This window comes from Trematomus bernacchii, unplaced genomic scaffold (genome assembly GCF_902827165.1).
Source record: "Trematomus bernacchii unplaced genomic scaffold, fTreBer1.1, whole genome shotgun sequence".
Taxonomy (NCBI): domain Eukaryota; kingdom Metazoa; phylum Chordata; class Actinopteri; order Perciformes; family Nototheniidae; genus Trematomus; species Trematomus bernacchii.
In genome coordinates, this window is record NW_022987614.1 from 1,609,043 (window position 1) to 1,635,540 (window position 26,498).

Genomic DNA, 26,498 nt, shown 5'->3' on the forward strand with positions numbered 1-26,498 from the left:
CTTTGAGATTTGAAACAACCCATGCCAAAGCTACTTGGCTAAGGTTCAAAAGCAGTTGTTCATGATTCAAAGAAGGCAACCTTAACCTGTGATTGTGCAAACAGCGTATTAAGATGTCAAAGTCACATTTTTGAATGACAAAGATCTGCCTTAACCTCCCTTTGAGGTTGTAGTATTGCTAAAGCTAGTCTACGAAAAACAAAAGTGTGTTGCAAGTGGGAAGAAAATGGGTTTCCCACTCAATTCAAACTCACCTGTTTTCTATCCTGGCTCCAAAATGGTGGAACAGCCAAAACAAAACAACTCACTTTTGTACGTAGCAGTCTGAACAGTTTGGCTAATTGAAAGTAAAATGTACTTATTGTAAGTCGCTTTGGATAAGTGAACGGTGCTGTAATGGAAGTTGGGATGTAGAGAGAGGGGTTGCCAAAGCCAAAACAATGGATTTATGCAACAATCAACAAATGTGTTTACCAACAACAAGTCTTAAGAGTCTTCGATAGCCTTACAAATTGACCAAATTGACATCCATAGCAGAGGGAAATAAACCACCATTTCTGTGACTAATTCTCTTAAAACAGGTAGATCCTCACAATATGACTGACACCGATATCCCCCAGCATGCATCTGGCCCTCGAGGCCCCCACGGTGAGCAGGTATTAACATATCAAAGAACATCCAGGCTTCATGTCTCGTCCGGAGAAAAAAGGCGAGCCAGCACTTCAGCAGCCTCTCCATTTCATTTTTCTCATGCAGACATTTGAATATCTATGGCAGGGGATGCAGATGTGAGTGTGTGTGTGTGTGTGTGTGTGTGTGTGTGTGTGTGTGTGTGTGTGTGTGTGTGTGTGTGTGTGTGTGTGTGTGTGTGTGTGTGTGTGTGTGTGTGTGTGCGATCAGGTGCACTCACACACACGCAGGTAATGCAGTGTATACAAGCTCACATGGATGCCATTGTTCTGATCCTGTATGATTTATTTTCCTCTTTGTGATGAAAATTACAGATACCGTGGTGAACAGACAGCCTTGATCCAGAGTGTGTGTGTGTGTGTGTGTGTGTGTGTGTGTGTGTGTGTGTGTGTGTGTGTGTGTGTGTGTGTGTGTCTGCTTCATGAATATTCTCTTTGAAATCCAGCTCTGTTTCAGGCACCTGGGCAGGCAGCACAAAACAATAGCGTGTCATTACGAGCGATGCTATCACTCTCCTCCAACCCAGAGAAAACATGAATATATTCTCAGTGAAATCGCTCTGAAAGCTGTTCATTGTGGTGCGTTCAGGGGCAGCAGGACATAAACAACTCTGCCAGGTTGAGAGTTTTTTCTACTCTGCAGAAATCTCCTGCAACACTGTGAAATGAGGAGGAACTTTAAAAGCCAGATTATCTGCTGTGGATACGGATTACGTGGAGATGACATTCCTCCGCCGTGCATTGCATGGATAATGTGACAAATGCACAAATTGGACAAGCCGTTTTTTATCTGTTTGTTGCATGAGAAGATTAGCTCACAGCGATGTTTAAACAGTTTTATTTAGGGTGGAGATTGAAAGCAAGTAGAGCAGCGTTATCAAAGGTTATGAGGCTGGTGTTATGGATAAAATGAAGAAAAATGCATAAAGCTGTATGCATTTTTTTATTTATATGACTTTATGTTATTTTACCAATAGTATTGTATTGGTATGTCAAGATATTTATGTATGATTCTACATATTTGTACACACAATTTAGGTTTAGAGGGGGGAGTGGGAAGTATCTAGCAAGCCCCCAGGAAGTGCGCCGGACTCTGAGGAAAATATTAGTTGTGTCCAAACGGCGGTACTGCAAGTCCGTGATGTCCCTGGGCCCAAAAAGACTTTTTCCCATCGACTAACATTGGGAAAGAGTGGTCTATAAATCGTTGGATAATTTTTTTTAACCAAATAAACTACCCAGTAAGAACTATTTTATAGTTAGGCATTAGGCATTAGGTCCTCAAATTGTAAAATGTGCTAATAACGTTATTCTGCATTATGAACGCGCATCTGAGAGTGGGAGCTCGGGGGGCGGGGCTTAAGGGGCAACTCAACTGCGCATGCTCTATGAGCGCACATACGGGTACTTCTGCTCTGACAGCTAGGCATGATGGGTAATCTGTGACATTTCGCTCTCTCAAAAGCTGGGCCATTTTGTCCTCATGCGCCAATGAGCAGCTCTCATAGGAAAGAACGAGACCCCGCCTCCCACGCTGTATCCAGTTCTTATTATACATCCAGGGTATATAGCCCTCGCTGTTGTGTAACGCCATATGTGTATGTCATGAAACACACTGTTTATAAGCAGTTTATAGTCTTGTCATAATGATGTTAACTTGAAGGTGACATTGTATTTTTTTACTTTGATCATATACATGTGTCTAGCCAGAAAACGCTAAACTAGATATGATTGTATTTTTTAATATTTAAAAGGGACTGTTGCAAAAACAAACAATACAAAAAATAAACTTAAATGTAGCTATTTATATTGAGGTTTATTATAATGAGTATTTTATTTGTTTTTGGTCCGAGAGATGCTGATTTGAAACCGTTGTTACGGAAAGTGACTATATTTCCTGTTTTTGCCAGAGAGAGAGGAGTTTGTCTTAGAGCTGTCTCTGTATCTAAACATTACACAGTATATGATTTAAACCCTCCACCTGTGTGTGTAGAGGTCGGTTTTAAATTGGGGCTTTTTTTAGATTAACCTTTATTTTGTCTGGCTAAGACATGCCTTTGCTTGCTAACCTGGTTCCAAAATGGTATTAAAAAAAGCTCCCCTTTGACTTTGGAAAGTAGAAAGTCTACACATCTTCTGTCGTAGACTAAAAATCCTCCTGTTTCAAATTAACCTTGGCCAATAAAACTAATAAAAAAGGGACATTTGCACCCCTGTACCTGGCATTTATAAAAGTTTGGCTTGTTTTCGGCCAATGCAGTAGCACGTACAATGGTTTGGCTTATTGAGAGCTGATGTTCCTGCTTTTTAACGTTTGTATCTTCGTGGTTGGATGCACTTATTGTAAGTCGCATTGGATAAAAGCGTAAGCTAAATAAAATGTATTGTAAAATATGTTTTGCTGCTACCCTCGTCCACAGCAATACTGTTCTCTGTCACACCAAACTGGGGGCATGCAGACCGCCATCGTAGGTAATAATAAAAATAATAATACATGTATTTAAGGCGCCTTTCATGACACCAAAGGACACCGTACAATTTGTTAAATATTCTAAGAGGTAAAGGCAACAGAACATGAGACAAAACACAAACACACCATCATGGAGAAGACAATTCAATTGGATAAATGATAGGGACACCATATGAAAAGGTGGGTTATGAGGAGGGTCTTGAATGTGGTGATTACATTAATGTAAAAGTACCTCCTACAACCACACTTAAGAACATCCATACTACTGTATACCTTAAAGTACTTTTTCTCACTGACTTTGACATGTCGCAACAGGTTTTTATTTTAGGAATCAAAACATGTGCAGTCCAACAAACCAAATATTGCAGCAGCTGATGAGTTCACGGCTCTCTCGCTCAAGGCAGTGATGTCATTTCGAACACTTGAATCAATCTGAAGCACTGTGCAAGTCTCTCTCTGTGTGTGTGTGTGTGTGTGTGTATTCTTGTATCGTGTGTGTGTGAAGTGATGATGGAAAGGGCCATCTACTATTGCCTTTTTTCCCTTTTTGTTTCATTAGCTGCCTGCCTCCCAATGTTTGTGAAATCTCTCTCTCAGACGGACAGATTGGAAGCGCCTTGATTTGCGCTGAACAAAACGAGCTGGCCGGGGTTTGAGGGGGGGGGGGGGGGATTAGTGCCACTCCAGGACAATTATAATCTGGTTGCTGCCAAGGCAACCTTATCTCCTACCTACCTACCTTCCTCACACACACACACACACACACACACACCCACATCCACACACACACACACACACACACACACACACACACACACACACTCTTAATTAGACGCGAGTCTCAGTGTGGAAACAACAGCATTGAGTTCTCTGCAGCCTTGAAGCCCCGTGAGGTAACGGTGGTCAAACTGAAGGAAAATACAGGGACGTTGAAATCATTTAACAAGCAACAGCGTGTCGTACGAACCTTTAGGAAAAAAATCGTAAATGAGGATGTTGGCAAATTTAATAAAAGGCTTGTAATCCATTAAAGCCCATTGAGTAGTCGCTGCGTGAGAAATTAATCCAAAACAACGTGTTTATTATCTCCTGATCCAACAGAAATGGATTGGGTTATGAGATGTCATTTGAATAAAAGGCACATTGGCCACTTTATAGAGCGGTGCAATGATGATTTGTAGGACAAGTTAGCATTGCACGGGTGTCCCATCACAACATCCAATGGGAGTTTACCATTGGATGAAAGGTTGACTTATAGCTGGGTTTTTTGGATTTCTACTCAAATGGCTTCATAAGAAAACCAGACCATAATATATACACATAGAGTTTGAGCTTTTCAAAAAGATTATTATTCTGAATTAAGATCAATTTGATGTAGTCTATTTGAATATGTGTTTGGTTGACAGCAGACCTCATTTCAGGCTTCTTACCCAACATATGTTCATAAAAACATTGACTTTAAAGGTGGGGTAGGTAAGTTTGAGAAACCGGCTCGAGATACACTTTTTGTTATATTCCATGGAATGCTCTTAACATCCCGATAGCAATGAATATCTGAAGTGCTTTGACAAAAAATCCATTAAAAAATATCATCTGTGGAAGCCGTAGTACTGTAAAAAGCACGACCAATCATCTGAGCCGGCCCGGCTAAAATAACTGGATGGCCTACCTGCCTGTCAGCCTTCCATCTGTGCACAAACTTATCTCGTGCCCTCATTGGTCATGTGCGCGTTCGTGTGTGTTGGAGGAGGGGCTCTGTAAGGAAGTGGCAGATTTTTTCCGGCTGTGTATTTTCAAAATCTAGCACTCGAGCTGGTTTCTCCAAAATGACCTACCCCACCTTTAAGCTGTCGTTATTACTGGTTAAAGTACCTATGATTGGCTCCACCAGATTTCTCCTTGACATAGTTTCATTTTGAAGGAGTAAACAATCAATCAAATGCTATTTATAAAGTCCAATACCACAGATTACAATTGAGACGTTGCAATCATGTACAGCATCCTCTGATTGTTGGTCCCTTTTCAAACTGAATAACCTTCCACATATGTAGAAGGTCACATCTTTAAGAAGACACGCCCATTGTGAGGAGATATAATCTGCCAAGATACAAGACCAATAGATTTTCTTTGTTATCAAATAGTTGATATACCCAAGTGTCATTTGGTGTGAGTGTAAGTAAGCTTTTGGTTGCTTTAATGTGACCAAAAACAACATTAAGCGAATTTGACATATTGTGACTGTCCATAACGTTGTAAACCAAAACTGCAATAAAAAAAAACCTTTCCTGCATTTTACTTCATAACTTGAGGGAATAATATGTATTTTCATGTCACAAATTAATAATCTGTGGGTTTTTAATGTATTTTTACGTTTAAAAAGAAAAGTATGTTGGCACTAACCACGGTGAAAGCATGGAAGAAGACATGGTGAGGTTTCGTAATGTTTCTTCAGATTAATTTGGTGTCAAATCAAAGTCTTTGCAGCACATCAATTGGGTTTTTCAGCTGCATCTCAATTAGTTGTTAAACGAAGTGTCTTCTCTCATTAACCCTTTCTAACAAACTGCTCGTCCCCGCTCTTAGTTTATTATGCATTTCCCTTGATTTATTCAACTGCCTTTATTTAGTAAATTGCCTTCATTCAGGAGTTACAAAAACAGATATTCCTACCAACACCATTACATCAATATGTCTACTGAAGCTTCAGTGCGTTTGCTGTCCTGAATTCCAAAGAACCAAAAAAACAGCAGCCATGAGAAGAACATCTAAATTAATGTTTCAATTCCTCAGAAACGCGATATGTGAGGAATTTGAAAGCGTGCTCACGAAATGAATGACCCATGAGGAATAAACAGATGTGCTGATTCAGTGTGTGTGTGTGTATGTGTGTGTGTGTGTGTGTGTGTGTGTGTGTGTGTGTGTGTGTGTGTGTGTGTGTGTGTGTGTGTGTGTGTGTGTGTGTGTACGCTGTCAGAATGCTACTGCGCCTTCCATCACATAAAATGTAGCTTTGTATTACCATAAGAAGTCGTTTTTCTACTGTACAGTATTTCTTTTTACAATACGTCTCATCTCATTTAATTATGCGTGTACAAAATTAACTTATTCCCGTATTTCACTTACACTATTTAACTTCATATATTTCTTTTAATGTCTTTCATATTTATTTTATGTTGAATTTCATTGCCAACAACTACACTGTAAACGTTGTGCAAATGACAATACAGCCATTCAATCGTAATTGTAGCTTTGTATATTAAAATGTTCTCTTAATGGGTTTAAAAGACAACAGTTCAGAGATGCAAAGCAGCAAATATCTCCTTCTACAGTTTGTGGTTAGATGTAGCTATTGTTGGCTTTACTAACACGTTTGTTTATTTTTATTTTAAGCAGGATTGGTTCTCCATGGAGAAAACGTCTTAAGGCCCGGACACACCGGCCCGATTTCGGCCGTCGATAGATGTCTGGCCGTCGATGAGCGCCCTGTCGCCCTACTCAGTTTATTACCTTCCGCTCCTGTCGGCTAAAGGCTGCCGGCAAAATAAATCACTCTGATTAATATGTCGTTGCTGCTATAGTGTACTGCCATGTGGTAAATACTTGTGTGTGCTTCTCTTGCTCTTTTGCATATCATGTATTTATTTTTTGCTATGTTTACAAATGACATGTTGTTGTATGTTGTATGTGAGGGACTACGGATGGAAATTAGCTCAAAGCAAAAATCCGGCATATTTACACTTGAAGCATTATTTGTCTGAAGTGTTCATTAATGTGCATTGTCCCTATTCAAATAAACGATTAAATGAAAAAACGAAAATTGGTTGTTCAGCTTAGCGAATCAATGCATGAGAAGCGAAACGGACGGCTATTATTTTTCATTTTCCAGGACCGCACTAAACATGTTTTTGATTACAAGTCGTTATGTGAAACAGTCTGTGATGGACGAGAGTGAAAATGGAACGCACGCTATTTGTTGTTTGTATATATCACGCAGTCTGTCTTCCGGTTGTTGCCTCTTTTGAATGACGAATACACACTACCGCCGCCTGCTGGTAAGGAGAGTTATTGCCACTCACGCATGCGCAGTTCGTACGTGCTACTTGGCCGTCGGCTGAAGTCTTTGCGGTGTGTTCCAGTGCGACTTGTTGGCCAAGACGCAGGAGACGTGAGGCGACGCAACAGTCGTGTCCCGTCGGGACGTGTTCTTTGGTGTCAGCTTGGTGTGTCAGGGCCTTTACTGCTCAGATGTTTAAAAGTCTCCTTGAACAACAGGATGTTTCTCACCAAATCTTGGAAGCTTAATTATTTAGAAAAAAATACTTAAATACGCAAAATGGATGGTCTTTCAAAAATGTCATGCCACTAGGTTTCTCTTTAGTTCTTATTACACAATGAAAGGTTTACAAACCTGAAATATATGAAATGCACTGAACCATCTCCAAATCTCACAGGTATTCTTTTTTTAGCGACAATATAAATCAAAGTGTAGGAATATTTGTTCTAAAGTTTATGTTAACCACCAGTTTTAAAATTGACGTGCAGTTCAGGTGAGTTCAATTTATTGTATTTCTAAATACAGACTTCCATGATCATGGTTTCTCGTTCCATTGTTACTTTAATACTGGAAATACATATATTTCTTATTTGATACTTTTTGAAATGTATTTATCGTAAGGTTTGTAGTTATTTTGCATTAAGATTAAAGGTATTTGACTTAAAACAAATTGATTGCTCATGGGAGGGCGATAATCTATGTATGTTCTGCTTTCCTGTTTCAATGTACTTTCTTTTATTGTACGTTGACTGTATATACTTATATTGAATTCGTAGAATTAAAAGTAAATGGACAGATACACATATTGTACAATGTAATTTAAAAACACATAATATACAATAGGATTAATGATTTCTAAATAAATCATTCTACAGATACAAAAAAAAGAAAATGTCAGATCATATAAACAGTATTTGTTCTGACCCTAACCCTAAGTAACCCCACTGGAGAAAATGCTGCTCCAAACACAAGTTAAACAATAATGAAAATAAGGTGTTTTCACTTGAAATAAGTACAAAAAGCTGCCAATAGAATACATTAAAATTTGCTTGGTAAGATTCCTTGAAATAAGAAGGGATATTTAGATAAATCAGATCTTGTAATTAGCTGGGAGAACTCATTTTGAACTGTACCAGAATCAGGAGATGCTGTGTTAAAGGGTCCATGTCATGCTTTTCTGGTTATTACCCGTCCCCTTGTGTTATGAAGGTTTTTATGCATGTAAACGGTCTGCAGAGTCACAAACCCTCAAAGTACACCCTGTAGCGAGTAAAACTCTAACACAGAAAAGACCTGTCTATGCTGCCCCAGAACGCCTCGTTGGAGATTTCTCTTTTTCCATTTGTTTCTTCCCGGAACCAAAATGGACCAATCCGCGGAGCTCCTCACACACCAGGACCTTTAGCGTATGTTTTCAACTAACAGGGAGTCCCATTGACTTGCATAGAGCTCCCTGAACGCTGGTAATAGACGAGATGGGATGGCGGAGAAATGCTCTCTGCAGACCCATTCTCACAGCGTTATAAACCTTTTTCTTACTCAATATCAAGCCACACTTATTGTTTTTACTTCGGCTGTGAGTGTTTGTGTGTGCTCAGGATGAGTTTCGCTTGTTCTCGCTGTATCGCCGACCCGGAAACCACACCAGTAAGCCAGATCACTGAGCAGCGAGCCTCGCAACGTCCCGACCAATCAGAGCACACTGGGCTCACAGGGAGGGGGGGGGGGGGGGCAGGAGCTCCAACAAGCCGTTTAGGACAGAGAGTGAATACACATACTATACAGAGATGCTGTATGAGAAACCAATGTGAGTTTGGAACATTGAACAATATAAATCTATTCTAGTAGACCTCAACAATGGAATTATGATCAGTAGAAATGGCCATGACATGGGACCTTTAAAATATAATCCGCAAATGCTCAAACATTTTCTGTTTGGTGATGTTAGTTGGTGATTTTCTAATAAATATGTGAACAAATATATATTTTAACCCTAACCCTAACCTTTGACTTAACAAGATGATGCATTGTCTAAAAACAAGACCTGACATCTCACTGCAGTGTTACTTCTGAAGTTATTGTGTCTTATATCAGGTGGAGAGACATATTCTGACTAGATATTAGACAAATATACTTAGCAAGATTTCAAGTTTTTGTATTGACAATCAATATTCTCCATGTATTTCCTGTACACCCACTGCTCTTCACATGCTGTATTGTCAGGTGCATTAACTTTTACAACCTCACAATAATTTACGTTCTGTTTTACTGATCGACTGTTTCATTGCTTTTATTGCTTTTCCTCCCCATTACCTTTGTTGGGCACAAGCCCCAAAGGGACACGTACATTTCCTCTTTGTTTTAAGCCAGCAAACACATACAGTACGCACAGGCATCAATAATAAGGAAATAAGTATTAATGTCTCCGCCTGCAGAATAAACCCAAACATTTCCTCACAGATTTGAGCTTGGAAACACGTCTGCGGGAAAACAAAATGTCCGCCTCAGCACTTTTTTTAACCTGTCAGCTATGATGAAGTATGCTAATATTCTTATTTCACAGCTTATGATAAAGCTATAGTAAACACAGTATGGGGTGATGATGGATGTTTTGTTGCAGGTTGAGATTTTCTTTTTTCTTTTTGTTGGGAAAATACTGAATGTACTCTTCCAATATCAGAGTAACATGCTAACAAAGGTATCCCAACTGTAGCTGTGTACATGACAGGATGTATGATTACCTAGAAGAGCATCAGGACTGTTTGAGGCATATGATAGCTATGTGATTAACATGATGATTCAGCTTCTATGGAGATAGACATATGACAAGCATGATCATTTCTGACGTGGAGCTAATCTGAAGTAAACATTGAATACTGCTTTTTATTCCTCCATCTTGTGACTGTGTAACTCCCTCTCTTGGATATCAGCATGTGAAGGACACTGTTCAGGAACTAGTTGATGCTCTGTGTGTGATGACTACTTCCATTCTGGAGAGGATCACAAATACATGGATCCTGAGATTGAAGAAAGATTTTGAGAAAGTCATAATTGTTAGATTTAGTGAAAAATACCAAATTTTTTTTGATTTTGCGAAAAAGTCATAATTTAGCGAAAAAGTCATATTTTTTTGATTTTGTGAAAAAGTCATAATTTTTTGATTTTGTGAAAAAGTCAGAATTTTGTGAAAAAATCTGAATTTTGTGAAAAAGTCAGAATTTTGAGAAAAAAACTGAATTTTGAGAAAAAATTAGAATTGTGAGAAAAAATTAGAATTTTGAGAAAAAATCAGAATTTTTTGATTTTGATAAAAAGTCGGCATTTTCAGATTTTCAGAAAAAAGCCAACATTTTGAGAACAAACTCAGTATTTTGTACATGACAGGATGTCTGATTACCTACAAGAACCGATATTCCTCCATCTTGTGACTGTGTAACTCCCTCTCTTGGATATCAGCATGTGAAGGACACTGTTCAGGAACTAGATGATGCTCTGTATGTGATGACTACTTCCATTCTGGAGAGGATCAGAAATACATGGATCCTGAGATTGAAGCTCAAGCCGGTGACAAGTGATTAGTAACAATTTTAAGTATTCAGAAAAAGTCCGAATTTTGAGATTTTGAGAAAAAGTCCGAATTTTGAAAGAAAGTCTGAATTTAGATTTTTTTTAGAGAAAGTCAGAATCTTTTGAAATTTTGAGAGAAAGTCAGAATTTTTAGATTTTCAGAAAAAAAGTTAACATGTTGAGAAAAACTCAGTATTTTGTACATTACAGGATGTATGATTACCTACAAGACCCGATTGAAGCTCAAACCGGTGACGAGTGATATTTTTCTAACACTATTCCTCTCTGCTCCTCTTCCTCTCTTTCTCTTACAACAGAGGTTGCAGCTATGTATTGATCACCTCCATAGACCCTCAATTCCACCCCTCCTCCCAACTTCTCTCTCCCTCATTCTCCTCACATTTCCGAGCGTCTCTCTCTCTCTCTCTCTCTCTCTCTCTCTCTCTCTCTCTCTCTCTCTCTCTCTCTCTGCAGCTACTTTGATAAGCATGGTGGATGGCATGCCGTCATCTGTGCCGACTAACTCTTGAATCAATAGGCGAGTGCAGACGCTCAGCAGTCTATTTATCACAGAGATGGTGAGGAATAGTAATGCTCGGAGATGAAAACCAAGAGAGAGAGAGGATGAGAGAGAGGTGGAAGGGAAGGGGTGGGCGCTAAAACATCAGAACTGTGCTTCAGATCTTCCTCTTGAGATGCTGCCCGCTTATTTTAAGTACAAGTTCAATTAGACAGAACGCACTGCGCTAAATAAGTACGAAAAAGGGAGAAAAAACTCTTTCTGCTTAACTACACAAAGAGAGAGAGAGATAAGATAATTAATGTTTTAAACGTGTGTGGAGTGGCGCCAAACATCAGACATGTGGTTTAGATCTTCCTCTTGAGATGCTACTCAATTATTTTAAAGTTCAATTAGACAAATCACAATCTTGTTTTAAACATGTTTTATAATTGTTTGTGTGATAGAGATGATGCAATGTTTCTAGTGTTTGTTGATTGTTGTGTACCTGCCTAAGGACTGCAGATGAGCTATTAGCTCAAATCTGGCATAATTCATCTCTTCTCTTCTCTGAGATTAATGTATTTGTATGCATGGTCCTTGTTGAAATAAATACATAATAATAATATAATACAATCCGCTAAATAAGTACGGAAAAGGGAGACAACTCTTTCTGCTTAACTACACCAAGAGAGAGAGAGAGAAATACATGAATGAATGAACTGAAAAATGTTCTACAGAAAGTAATGTTACCGGACACTGTGTGTAAAATGGGAAACACCCAAGAACAGAAACGTTTGGTGTCCATGGTGGCGCCAAACATCAGAAATGTGGTTCAGATCTTTCTCTTGAGATGCTACTCACTGATTTTAAGTACAAGTTCAATTGGACAAATCGCACGCCACTGAATAAGTAAGACAAAGGGAGAAAATTACAGACTATTCTGCTCGAAAATTCTGCAATATGCATCAAGTGGTGTGGCTAATAGACCCATGCTTTGAATTCATAAGATAAGATATGTAAGATGAGATAAGATAAGAAATAAATTGTTGTTCCAGAGTTACAAAAATACAATAAACACAGCAGCACAATAATAAAACTGTACACTAACAGAATAGCACTCACAATGGATTGGTTTATTTAAGCTCATGTACTTGCAGGTTTCTCGCTGTTTTAAGGGTTTTTAAAATAATTGTTGATTTCTTATTGTCAGTTGCTTTGGATTAAACTGTCAGCTAAATGAAATTGTCGACACACCAATTGTCGACCTGTGCCTTTATTATGATTCACATCTCAACACATTTGTAAAGTGTTGTGACACCAAATCAGGCGCAAAGTGGGGCTTCGTGTGCGACTTATTCCAATCAAGAGAAATTCCACAGCATACAATAAAGCTATTAGTCACTTAGTTTTTTAGTTTTCAGGGCAATATCCAAATGCTAATGTGCATTCCCAAAGATATTGAAGTGACGGTTATTTTGTACATATTGATTGTTGTGCTTTTATTGATGTCTGAATGTGTGCATATGTATAAATATGTCTGGTGATTGTGTATATACATATTTGTATACATATTTTGATATATATTTGTATGTTTTTTATTCGGGATTGTGGGAAACGGTATTTCGATCTCTCTGTCTGTACACACAAATTGGAAGATTGACAATAAAGTTGACTTTGACTTTGAAAATGGTTTTCCCAGTTTGGTGTTGGTCTGAACAAAGCTCTGACTTGAACTGCACTTAACACCTTTGGGATGAACTGGTACACAAACATGGAGTTGAAGCGTTGGAAATTGCTAATGTTTTTGTGGCCGACTCACAGAAAAACCTTGCAGTCATGTTCTGAAATACTACAGGCTTTACAGTGTGTCCATAGTTGGGGTTTTCCACTTACTTGGGTTCCATTTAGAGGTGATTTAGTCCCATTATGGATTGAAAACTTGTGTGATAATGTGTCACTCGTGTAACAGTTGGAGTGGTGTTTAGTGCTAATGTGTAGTAGTGTTTTGTATTCAATAATTCTGTGCTTTGTATTTAATAATGCTGTGTTAATTATTTATAAAACGTTCAATACCAGGTCTAGAATCAGTGGGCAGAACCTCCAGAATGTTGTCACTTTACTCAGGAGATTATTTTTGTGGGGACTTCATATTGTGTCCCTCATGTTTCCTCTTCCCTTTTTTGTGAATGTTCCACATGCGAACAGTCGGTGAGAGGAAACAATTGAATAACGACTGATTTTGTTGTATATTGTCAGTGAATAAACGGAGATCGCCTGCTGGCTCGGGTCTCGTCCATCAATGTCATAAACACAACGCAGACACCGCGAATCAACACCGGTTACACTCGCACACACACATTTGGTTTAAAATGAAAAAGTCTGAATTGTTGTACTCACATCGGCGATCCCGGCCTCCAGGATGCTGACCTTAGCTTCTTTCTCCAGATCCTCTTGCCGTTCAACTGTAAAGAGAAGAACAGAGAGAGAAAGTCATTCATTAATGAACTGAACAATGTTTTGTTGTTACCGGACACTGTGTGTCAAATGGAAAAACACCCCAAAACAGCCACTTTTGATGTCCATGGTGGTGTGAAAATGCATTTCTGTGTGTTCAAATCAATTAAGAGTCAAGTTTTCAGCTTTTATCTCGACCTTGTGGAGTGGTGAGCAGGTAAGAAATTAAAATCACAGTTAGTGAATGGTCATATTGGCTGATGAGTAAAGACATACAGTATATACTCTTATAAGAATACCTTAAAGGGGACCTATCATGCAAAATGCACTTTTGTACGTCTTTTCTACATGAATATGTGTCCCCGGTGTTCCAGGGAACTCACCAAGTGTCAGAAAACACAACCCTCGCTATTTTCCTCCATACCCAAATCTCTAAAAAAGGGGCTGCAACGGATCTGATAAAAACTGATCCAGATTTGAACACTGTCCTGACGTCAGGACGGTGGCGCTACGGCTATTGGGCCAACTCCACCAATCAGGAGGAGACAGCCACGGCCATTGCCGTTCGAAAGCGCTGGAGAAGCTGTAGTACATATGCCAGGCCTGTAGATGGTGCTGTTCTCACTGAATCTGCCCTTTCTAAAACAGAGCTACAAAATGTCAAATTGAGCAAAATGAGGCTAAAATGCATGATCTGTTTGGTATTTTGAAAAAAAAAAAGTATAAATATGCCTTATATAGGTATGGTCCTCCACTATATTATTCAAATATAGCATGATAGGTCCACTTTAAAATACCTTTTCTGCATTCACCATTTCTAAATTCCCCCCTCTAAAGTTTCAAGATTCAAGGCTTTATCATCATGTGTACATTAGATATGGCAATGAAAAACTTAGGTCCCAGGCTCCTCCAACAGTGAAACATGAATATATATAGGACATAAAACAAATAAAACTGATAAAATAGTGCAAGAGAATGTTGTAAGATGTGCATGTCAATACAAATAAAATAGAAATAGTGCAAGAAGAGTCTATATACAAGTAAATGGAATATGATATATTAGATAAATAATTTGCAAGATGCAAACAGATGAATGTTTATGGATGTTCTTTGAAAATTGCAGGTGTTTAATTTAAAAGCATATTGTTGAATGAGACCATCTGTAATGGCTGTGCCGATCCTAGAAGAGCACTTTAAGCTAACGAAAATACTGAAAAATGTTTTGTTGTAACCGTACACTGTGTGTAAAATGGAAAAACACCCGAAAACAGCAACTTTTGATGTCCATGGTGGTGTGTAAAATGCATACTTGTGTGTGCAAATTAATCAAAAGTCACATTTTCAGTTTTTATCTCGAGCTTGTGGAGTCGTTAGCAGGTAAGAAATATGTACTATTTACCATATTGGCTGGACATACAGGAAATACTTACCTTTTCTGCATTCACCATTTCTAAAATCCCCTCTCTAAAACCAACCCAGTCTCACAAAAAAAACGTGTAATAGCTACGTTGGTCGACAGGGCAAAACGTAGTATATTCACAAATAACCCTCTCAAGACGTGACATGGATACAATATTTTGTAAAAAAAAAACATGGAGTGTCAAATAATCTTCAAACTATGGATCCTACACATCCACTGGACGTATATTTTAAAAGTACAATATAACCTTCTCTGTAGAAATGTAATCAAAAAGCATTATAACGGCCAAGCTATCCTACAATTTAGGATTTTCCACAAAAAAGAAATCGGGTGTCCGCCACTTTTGTTTTTCTCACTGGGAAAGTTTGCGATCACGTGACATGGACACTGGTCATTAGAAATGAATAGGAACACATATTGTATCCATGTCACGTCCTGAGAGGGTTATTTGTGAATATACTACGTTTTGCCCTGTCGACCAACGTAGCTATTACACGTTTTTGTGAGACTGGGTTGGTTTTAGAGGGGGGATTTTTGAAATGGTGAATACAGAAAAGGTATTTTAAGGTATTTTTTAAGTGAGACTGGGTTGCTAAAACCATCTGTAATGGCTCTGCCTATCCTAGAACAGCACTTTGAGCTAATGAGCGTTGAATGTTGGGATGTCGTTGGGTTTTCATGTGTGATACTACCCAAACGTTTTGCTGAATTAGGCCAACAACACCTCCACAGGGCTCCACAATAAATCCTGCTGTTCCAGAACCAAATGAGCTATTACTGTAGCATATATGAAATATAAAACTCTTAACCTGAACAGCCGCCGGGCAAAACATTACAACACATTTCCAGACAAATAGAATTAAACCCTGCACAAAGCTCTCTTGTTTCACCGCCTTGAAGGGAAATAAATGGAGGGCTACAATTGAAATTCACAGCGGCGCACATATTAAAGCCAGGACAAAAATGTTATGAAGAAAAAGAAAAAGGAGAAAGGAAACATAATTACATTCACTTTACTTTGCATCTGAATACACCGGTGTGCAGACAGAGAGCTTCTCCTTTGTTGACACACCAGGCAGATGAAGGATATGCAAATAGAAAAGCCTTGACTCCAGATTCAGCTTTTATAATCAGACCTTCAATCTGTCAGAGCAGGACTCGTCGTGTTGCCATGTTTGAAACATCAGACATCCACCTTTAACACCACCCTCTGGCTCCCTATATTAAACCATAGCACACACCTATAGGTAACATTTAAATATCTCTCAACAACACATAGCGGTATAGATGCAAGTGTGTGTATCTTTATGTTACTGCGTGGTAGCTTTAAGGGTGTTATATGATATTACATAGAACCTATTGATGCTAACACACACAGTATGTTTAATAATATGCATGCACCTATAGGCAAAGAGAGCATTTCAATCTCTCTAATACCTAAAAGCCAATTATGTGGCAGCTTTAAATGTGTTATATGATACAACCTGGAATTTTATTTTATTTATTTATTCATTTTTTGTTTGTTCGTTTTGTTTTAAATTATTGTATGTTGAATGCCTATGGGAAGCACGTTAGGCGCTTTCACACCAAGTACTTTTCCCAGGAACATTTCCCCGGAACTCTTTAGTTCCTGAACTGTCTAGTAGATCGCGTTCACACCGGAATAAGTCCCTGAGGGAGGATTAGGCAAATGAAGCCGCTGACGTCACTTCGTCTTCTTCTGCTTTGGGTTTACTGGCAGGCCGCAAACCACTTCACGGTGTATACTGCCACCCGAAGTCCCCGGCCGGAAGTCCCCGGAGTTGGGGACTGGCTTCAGTAGAAGCTGCTGGGACTCCCAGCAGCTTCTACTGAAGCCTTCCGAGTAAATCGCCAGAAGCGCCGACACCTCCTCATCTCCACCGCTCCCATGTTTTTTTTTGGGTTGCCATAAGTTAGTCTCTCTGCGTTTGTGCGCTGGGCTAATGCTAATGCTAATAATGCTAATGCGAGCAAATAAAATGGCGGCTTCACAAAACTTTCCGGAGTTTTACGGGGCGTGGTTTGCAATCCGCCCAGCCAATCAGAAATTGGAACCTTTTCACCCCCTTTTCCGTCCCTGCTAGTGAAAAGGTTTCCGAAAAAAAGTTCTAGTTCCAGATCTTTTTGGTGTGAACGCAAAATCCCAGGAACTATCAAGGTTCAAGGTTCAAGGTTCAAGGTTCTTTATTGTCAATCTGACATAGCTACAGAGTAATTATGCAGTTGAAAATCTTATGTCACAGGCTTCTCCAACAATGCAACATAATAACATAACATAATAACAATAAGAGCAAGAGCAATACAAAAATAATAATAGTTATAAAAATGAAATAAAGTTATGATGTGGAATAGTGCAGTATGAGTCTATATACAAGTTATTGGAATGATATATATATATTAGGTATTAGATACATACTACTGAGTAGCAGTTGAATGTTTGAAGTTGTTTCAACAGTTCAATTTTTTAACAGTCTCACTGCCCGCGGGAAGAAACTGTCTCCGAATCTTCTTGTCCTTGCCAGGATGCTGCGGTAACGTCTGCCAGACGGCAACAGAAAGAACAGTTTGTGGCTGGGGTGATGGGGGTCTTTGATAATCCGTAGTGATTTCTTCCTGAGCCGCTGGGAGTAAAGGTCCTCCATGGATGGCAGCTCCGTCCTGGTGATGTGCTGTGCAGTTTTCACCACCCTCTGTAAAGCCTTACGATCGAGGTCGGTGCAGCTGCCGTACCAGGCCGTCATGCTGCCAGTGAGGATACTCTCTATCGTGCACCTGTAGAAGTTGCAGAATATCCTGGAATCCATTTTGAACCTCCTCAGCCTGCGGAGGAAGAAGAGCCGCTGTCGAGCTTTCTTGGTGATGGTGGTGGTGTGAAGAGACCATGTCAGGTCCTCAGTGATGTGGACCCCAAGGAACCTGAAGCTTTTGACTCTCTCCACCGTAGTCCCATTGATGGCGATGGGGGCGTGTCCCTCTCCCTGCTGCTTCCTGTAATCCACAATCAGCTCCTTTGTTTTGCTGATGTTGAGATGGAGGTTGTTCTCCTGGCACCAAGATGTCAGGTTTTCGACCTCCTCTCTGTATGCCGTCTCGTCATCGTCTGTGATCTGGCCGATGACGGTCGTGTCATCAGCAAACTTCACGATGGTGTTGGAGCTGTGTGTGGCCACGCAGTCGTGGGTGAACAGGGAGTAGAGGAGAGGGCTGAGCACGCAGCCTTGAGGGGCACCGGTGTTTAGAATCAGGGTGGAGGATGTGATGTTTCCCACCCGCACTGCCTGGGGTCTGCCCGTCAGGAAGTTCAGGATCCAGTCGCAGAGGGCGCTGTTGAGCCCGAGGTCTCTGAGCTTGATGGCCAGCTTGGAGGGCACAATGGTGTTGAATGCTGAACTGTAGTCAATGAACAGCATTCTCACATATGTGTTCCTGTTCTTCGGGTCCAGGTGTGAGAGGGCAGTGTGGAGGGTGAGGGCTATGGCGTCGTCTGTGGACCTGTTTGCTCTGTAGGCAAACTGCAGGGGGTCCAGAGATTCAGGGAGGGAGGAGGTGATGAATAATTTGACTAACCGCTCAAAGCACTTCATTATGATGGAGGTGAGTGCTACTGGGCGGTAGTCGTTGGGGCAGGTGATGATTGTCTTTTTGGGGACAGGAATGATGGTGGAGTGTTTAAGACATGTGGGGACTACAGACTGCAGCAGGGACCTGTTGAAGATGTCTGTGAACACCTCTGCCAGCTGAACTGCACACACCCTGAGAACACGGCCAGGGATGCCATCAGGTCCAGGAGCCTTGTGTGGGTTAACCCTTTTAAAGGATTTACACACATCTGCCCTATTTAAAACAAAAGGGCAGTGTAGCTCCTGGTCCCTCTGTACCTCCACAGCCTGGCTGCTCTCAAAGCGTGCAAAAAAACTGTTTAGCTCATCTGGGAGAGATGCGCACGCAGACACTCCCGCAGCACCCCCCGCTGCTCCTTTGTAGTCAGTCATTGTCCTTAGTCCCGCCCACATATTCCTAGTGTTACAGCCTTTGAAGTCAGATTCCACCTTCTCTTTGTACTGTCTCTTTGCATTTTTTATTGCTCTCCGGAGATCATACCTAGACTTCCTGTACTCCTCCAAATCTCCCGCTGTGTGCGCGAGAGTGCGCGCTTTCAGTTTGCCGCGCACCTCACCGTTTACCCAGGGCTTTTGATTTGGGAATGTCCGTACAGAAACCTTCGGTACCACGTCATCGATGCATTTCCCAATGTAGCAGATGACAGTGTCCGTGTGTGTGTTGATGTTATTGTCCTCAAACACACTCCAATCCGTAGATGCAAAGCAATCCTGCAGTGCTGAATCTGACTCCTCGCTCCATCGTTGTACTGTCCTTGTTATCGGTCTGTCCCTTTTAAGTTTCTGCTTGTAAGCAGGCAACAACAGTAGTGAGATATGGTCTGATTTGCCGAAGGGAGGGCGAGGGAGAGCCTTATATCCATTCCGGAAAGGGGAATAAACATGGTCCAGTATGTTTCCCCCGCGCGTCGGGAAGTTGATGTGTTGGTAATATTTTGGCAAAACCTTCTTCATGTTGGCGGTGTTGAAATCTCCGGCCACAACGAACGCCGCATCTGGCCGTGAAGTCTCGGTTTTATCAATAAACCCAAACAGCTGATCGAGTGCCGTGTTGTTGTCGGCGAGTGGCTGCGGCGGGATATACACTGCTGTTATCACAACAGATGTGAATTCCCTCGGCAGATGGAAGGCCCGACATGAGATCATGAGGTGCTCTAGCTGTGCGGAACAGTCCGATGAAATAATCTTCACATCTGAGCACCAGTTGTTGTTAGTCATTACACACACACCGCCTCCCTTACTTTTCCCCGAGTTTGCAGTCCGGTCCTGACGAAAAATAGAGAATCCGTCAGGGACAATAGCGGAGTCCGGGATAGCGGGGTTGAGCCAAGTCTCAGTGAGAATTAACACGTTACAGTTCTTAATGTCCCGTTGAAAAGCAATCTGGCTTCTGAGTTCATCTAGCTTATTTTCAATGGATTGAACATTAGCCAGAAGAATACTCGGAAGAGGGGGCCGATTCTCACGTTTTCTCAGTCTGACCAGCAACCCGGCCCGGCATCCTCGCTTTGTCTTCTTCTTGCGTCTCTCAGGTAGAACAGCAACAGGTAGCCATGGTGAATCTCCATTGTCTGTCGGAGGGTTAATATTGTCCACGAAGTTTCGCAATTGGAAAAGTTCCTCTCTGCTATATTGTATGGCAGAGTAGGTGCGGTCGGCTAGCATGTTGCGAACCATGTTAAAAGTAAAACGGCAAAAGTAAAAGAAATATGTACAAAATACGAAAATGGGCAAAGTTGGAGAGGAGCACAAAGACAATGCGGCCATCTTCACCGGCGCATCTGACGTATCGGAACTATTCCTGTGAAAAGTACTCCGGTGTGAAAGCGCCTATTGAAATGCCTCTGTGTCTTAAAATGTGCAAAACAAATAAACTAACCTTCAACCTTGGAATGTATTTATTTTAACACAACACTGTACGTTTTATAATATGCATGTTAAATAATTAAGTACAATGTGGAAATGTTTACTCTAACTTCTTATTTTCACACAAATATTTGTATTAATTGTATTTGATCTTTTATTGACCGTTTTAGTTTATCTTATGTAATATGTATGATTTTTATGGCACATTATTACTCTTACGTCTCATAGCTTTATTTTTATTTACTATTATTCTATTTTATTTCATCTTTTATTCTCATTAACTAAATGTTATGTTCATATAAATATTTGATATTATTTTACCTTATTATTGGACATTTTACTGTAACTATTATGTTAGCATAAACATATATCTTATTTCAACTTTTTATGGCATATTTTTACTTTTAAATCATATGTTTATAAGCATTTTTATTCTAGGGCAACCGTCACAAAACCAATTTTTTCCCTGGATAAATAAAATATCCTGACTAAATGTCATCACGACCAACATTAGCCGCCTTTAGCTTAGCGGTGGTGACGTGAAGTCATGTGACCGTGCTGTAGTTCCTTTATAGCCCAACATTAGCCACCTTTAGCTTAGCGGTGGTGACGTGAAGTCATGTGACCGTGCTGTAGTTCGTTTATAGCCCAACATTAGCCACCTTTAGCTTAGCGGTGGTGCCGAGAAGTCATGTGACCGTACTGTAGTTCCTTTATGAGATAAATAAAATATCCTGTTTCTGATTCTGTATTGATAGCTTTAATAAAATACTCTCATCTAGGTAACATATTCTTTAATAAACCACAGTGGATAGAGGACAGCCTGCTGATCCAGGACAGAGACGTATGAAACCTTGTCGGGGGGAGCAGAGTGGGCCGACATGTCTTTATACTTCCTGTCAGCAGGAAGCCACTGCATGCCCGGCTCCTTCAGGGAAAAATAGAAGCTGATGTGGTTGAATTGGTTTGTCACTGTCGCCCTTTTCTGTAGACTGAGGAACATCTCAATCGACTTCTGCTTCAGTGTCTGACGGAAACATATGTTACGTCTTTTTTGGGTTCGCCTACGTCTCATGTGTTTTTGTTTCACTCAGGTCAAAGGTAAAAAGGTGGTTGTGACATTATAATTGGGGTTTGAAGGAAGTGCAACATGGATCAGCACTTTTGTATTAGGGGATAGAGTTGATTTGGGAATATGCATTGATTACTTAAAAGTGAAATTACAGATTTAAAAGGCTGTAAACCCTGACCCAATAGCTGTACTTTCTCATGGTTATGGCAAATACCACATTTACAACTGTTATTGCTTACTTATTGTATGAATTAGTGAGTAAGAAAGCTCATTTTCCATTTAAAACCTGGAAATTAATCAGCATTTTACCCCTTTCTGTCCCCTGGTCTGGAAGTCAATGGTTTTCTGAGGGTGTTTTTCGTTGTTAGCCTTAAATAAGGTCTGTGAAGAGATTTTAATTATATGACATAAAATGTGTCAGTAAATACCCCACTGGTTATTTTTAAAAAGTGTGGTTCCTAACAAGTGTCTAAATGAGACGACTTAACGTCATCACGCCCAACATTAACCGCCTTTAGCTTAGCGGTGGTGACTTGAAGTCATGTGACGGTGCTGTAGTTTCTTTATAGCCCAACATTAGCCGCCTTTAGCTTAGCGGTGGTGACGTGAAGTCATGTGACCGTGCTGTAGTTCCTTTATAGCCCAACATTAGCCATATTTAGCTTAGCGGTGTTGACGTGAAGTCATGTGACCGTGCTGTAGTTCCTTTATAGGCCAACATTAGCCTCCTTTAGCTTAGCGGTGGTGATGTGAAGTCATGTGACAGTGCTGTAGTTCCTTTATAGCCCAACATTAGCCACCTTTAGCTTAGCGGTGGTGATGTGAAGTCATGTGACCGTGCTGTAGTTCCTTTATAGCCCAACATTAGCCGCCTTTAGCTTAGCGGTGGTGACGTGAAGTCATGTGACCGTGCTGTAGTTCCTTTATAGCCCAACATTAGCCACCTTTAGCTTAGCGGTGGTGACGTGAAGTCATGTGACCGTGCTGTAGTTCCTTTATAGCCCAACATTAGCCTCCTTTAGCTTAGCGGTGGTGACGTGAAGTCATGTGACCGTGCTGTAGTTCCTTTATAGCCTAACGTGAGTTTTTGTACTTCAAAAATCATAAAGTGGTGTTAACATGTGGAGATTATCCTGCTTAACAAACGTGTAAGTATCATAAATGTTTGTTTGACACAGAGATTCTTTTCTGAAATGCTAACTCGGGAAAAGGTGAGGAGTAGTTTGTTTAGAAGTATGTTTTGTTCTTAAGCTAAACGTACTGGCTTTTAGAAATAAAGGAATCATTAATTCAGCTTTAACTTACTTTGTTTCCACCTAATACTGTCAATTATTTTGTTTGTGCACTTTCTTTCAAACGGCAGCTATTACTTACTTTGAATAAAAGTTGCAGCGGTGCCAGTGGATTGATTAATCCGAAATGTTTCTAAAGGATTAATTAAGTCCAAATGAAACACAGGCAGAGATGGTAAACAGCAGGAAACTCTGGGACCAGACTCGGTGAAACAAGTAAATACTCTGCTGCCTGGTAATTGGTGAAGCAAAACCTATTTGAGTTGCATCTGCAGGAAAGCCTAATTGACAGGCACAACACACACTCCTAAAAACAGACACACAGATTTAATTTTTGATACAAAATCTGAGTAAAAAGCCAGAAAAACCCCAAAACAAACATGAAAGCGCTCGACGTGAGGTTTCTGGTGAGAGAATCTGAACAAATAAAGACTAAAATCCATGTCATTAGTTTGTCTGCCTGCAAAACCCAACATGCATGGTCTCTATGTTTATTTGTCCTTCTTTAATGCAAACATTTTCTTTAGAAAGACAGACTAAAATAAAGTAAATGGACAGATGGAATGCCCAGTAATTTCATATTTATATGTAGTACCTCTACTGGGACATGTCTCCATGCTTTAATGTTCAAAAAGCTCTTTATTTGTCTCATACTGTCTGTGCTGCAGCACCTCTTTTCACCCTCTGTCTGAAACCAGAGCCCAGTCTGCTCTGATTGGTTAGCTGGCCGGCTCTGTTGTGATTGGTCAACCGCTTAGAGATGTCCCGCCCCCTTAGCCTATCACGTACAATGTGTTGGAGCGCTAGCTAATAGAAGCGCTACTGTTGCATAGTGAGAGAAACTCCCTCTGGAAGTAAAAACTGTTATTTTAGCCTTTGCAGACCCTTTACATGCACTAAACCTAAATAGAACACTACAGGAAAGGGAAAAAAAACCCCAAAGCATAGTGCCTCCTTAACTAAAACATTACAGTAGCATTCAACAAGAAATGATTTCTAAAAATATGAGATAAATCTTTCTGCAGATACTCAAAAGATCAAACCATCCAATTATCTTTTATGTAATTTGTGCTTATTTGCTGTATTGTCAGGTGAATTACCCCGTGCACACACACATTTAATTCTTGATAAAACATCAGAGTAAAATCCCTGATACACCCAAACACAAACAAACATAAAAGCGCTCTACAGTACGTGATGTTTCTTGGGAGGGAATCAGAATATATTACAGCAACACATGGTTCCCCCTGAGATATAAACCAGAGATTGGGACTCCATCACAAGTAGAAACCTTCGTCTAATTAACCTACAAGTCTATGGACCCCCTCAACAACACCTCGCCCTCTCATAAAATGTAGCTTAGACCCTCTCTTCTCCTGCAGACTACAAATGAGTCCGAGTCGAATGAAAGCACTGCTCGTGATCAGACCATCCGACGTGCCTCATTTGTACCCCAGCAAGCTTTCTCTCCGAAACCCAAATTGGATCCATTTTTAAGAAACAGCTATACGTGTCGTGATCAAACCGAACGGCGTCTTTCCCTTTTTTTTTTCTCGCCCTGGCTTGCAGTGCGGTGTGAAAATAAAAAGCTGTAATGTAGAAACAAATGGGAATGAAGCTGCTGATGGACTACAGACTGAGGGCGAGTGGAAGGGAAATGATCTAGATTACTCTCAAGAATATTCCATCTTCCATTGTGCCTTTAAGATACAGTTGGGGGGAGAAATTGAGCCTGAAGGACGAAGTGAGGACCACATCTCATTTCTAGTAAAAAAACAAAAACAAGGGGCCCCTTTATTTTCCCTCCAAAACACACGGAGGCGCTTCATTTGTCACCCCTGTCCGTGAGTTTTGCTTTATGTTAACTCAATGTATCTGAGGCGCCTCAAGGGAAACACAGCGAGTGCCGAGGATTCAGAAACGCGTCATTTTTCACCGGTGACAAAAGGAAAAAAGGCCCAAGCTGGCTCCACGAGTCCTGCAACAACAGAATAGATGCTTTTGGGGCAACTGAGAGGTCGTTATTTCACCCAGAAACCACACCCACCAAGCGAACCTCCATACCTCCCGGGTACATTTCAGGAGAAGTATAATTAGACGAAAACAACAGCCATCTTTCAACAGCGAGAGCATGGCTGCAGTGACACAGTGAAGGGACGTAATCACGTTAGTTCATCAGAGCCAAGATCCCCGGGCAAATTAAAATATATCGCTGGATGTTTTTTAGTTTCTTTCTCCATGCCTTTCTGTGTGAGAGTCAGGTCCAATGCTCCCAACAATCAGTGAATGTCTGGCAGATAATAAAAACAGCAGAAATCATGTTGTTCGCTAATGTGAAAAAAGCTAAAAGTTGAAGCAAGAGGAAGGTTAAAAGAAGTCCAGTCATTATTCCAGATACAGAGAAACACATCTGAGGAGTGTTCTGCCTTAATGAGGAGTAAACTATATGAAATACAGAAGAAATGCAACAGAAAATTATGAACAAATATCCGCCCACATGTCTAGTAATACAGGCTGTACCGATTGCTTTTTTTAAACTGGCAACAAACTGGCAGAGAAGTGATTACATGTGTCTGGAAAAATGGTTATTACTACTTTTTTTTAAAGCTAACAAATCAGTTGTATAGCTGATGAAACAGCGCTCAGAGTTAAAGCACTTTTAAGAATACTTTAAAAGATGAAAGTATTTAATATGAGGCCAAGCTGTTGGTCTTTAAGGGACAGGAGGACATTACATGTGTTGACAACTGGTATATTTTACTGGTTCAGTGTAGACAAAATAATGTGAACATCTATTTTAAAGGAACTGTCATATTGGACACAAATAGTGTATATTTCACCAGACTGTTCTTTATCAATTACAACCCTACATAAAGACACATGTGCCGCACATAACCACTCTTAGAAACACTCAATTTGTATATTTATAATAGGGTTAGGGTTGGATGTTCTTTGTCCTGAGGTTTTAAGTAATTCATTCATTTATTCTATATTATTTTAATTTATTGATTCGTCTCATTTTGTCTTGTTTCGTCTACGTTCCCATTCATTGTGTGTCATTACGTCTGTTGTGTGCATAGCCCTTTGCACTGATACATTTCAAATGAGAAACAAGGGCACACAATAGGATGTTCAGCTACAAAAAGGGGCCAAAATATCACTTTTACAGCAACATAGACATACAAATGAGCATTATGTGTGTGTGCATTGTACCTGTGTGACAGAAAAAACGTGAAAATGTCACCTTGAATAGTTTGGAAAATAATCATATGCATATAAGGAAAGCTGCATTAACAAAACAAATGGCCAACATAGATCAGACTTTTCCCCCCTAAAACACGCACGCACGCACGCACGCACGCACGCACGCACGCACGCACGCACGCACGCACGCACGCACGCACGCACGCACGCACGCACGCACGCACGCACGCACGCACGCACACACACACACACACACACACACACACA

General features: G+C 40.4%; 1 protein-coding gene across 1 annotated transcript in view; it reads right to left on the reverse strand.

Moving 5' to 3' along the window:
* The window catches only part of LOC117483744 (receptor-type tyrosine-protein phosphatase N2-like), a 202,235-nt gene that overhangs the window by 93,209 nt on the left and 82,528 nt on the right, over nucleotides 1-26,498 (reverse strand). Inside the window, exon 11 of the mRNA XM_034132094.1 lies at nucleotides 13,680-13,744. Coding sequence (XP_033987985.1) covers nucleotides 13,680-13,744 — 65 coding nt within the window. The remainder of the gene's footprint in view (nucleotides 1-13,679; nucleotides 13,745-26,498) is intronic.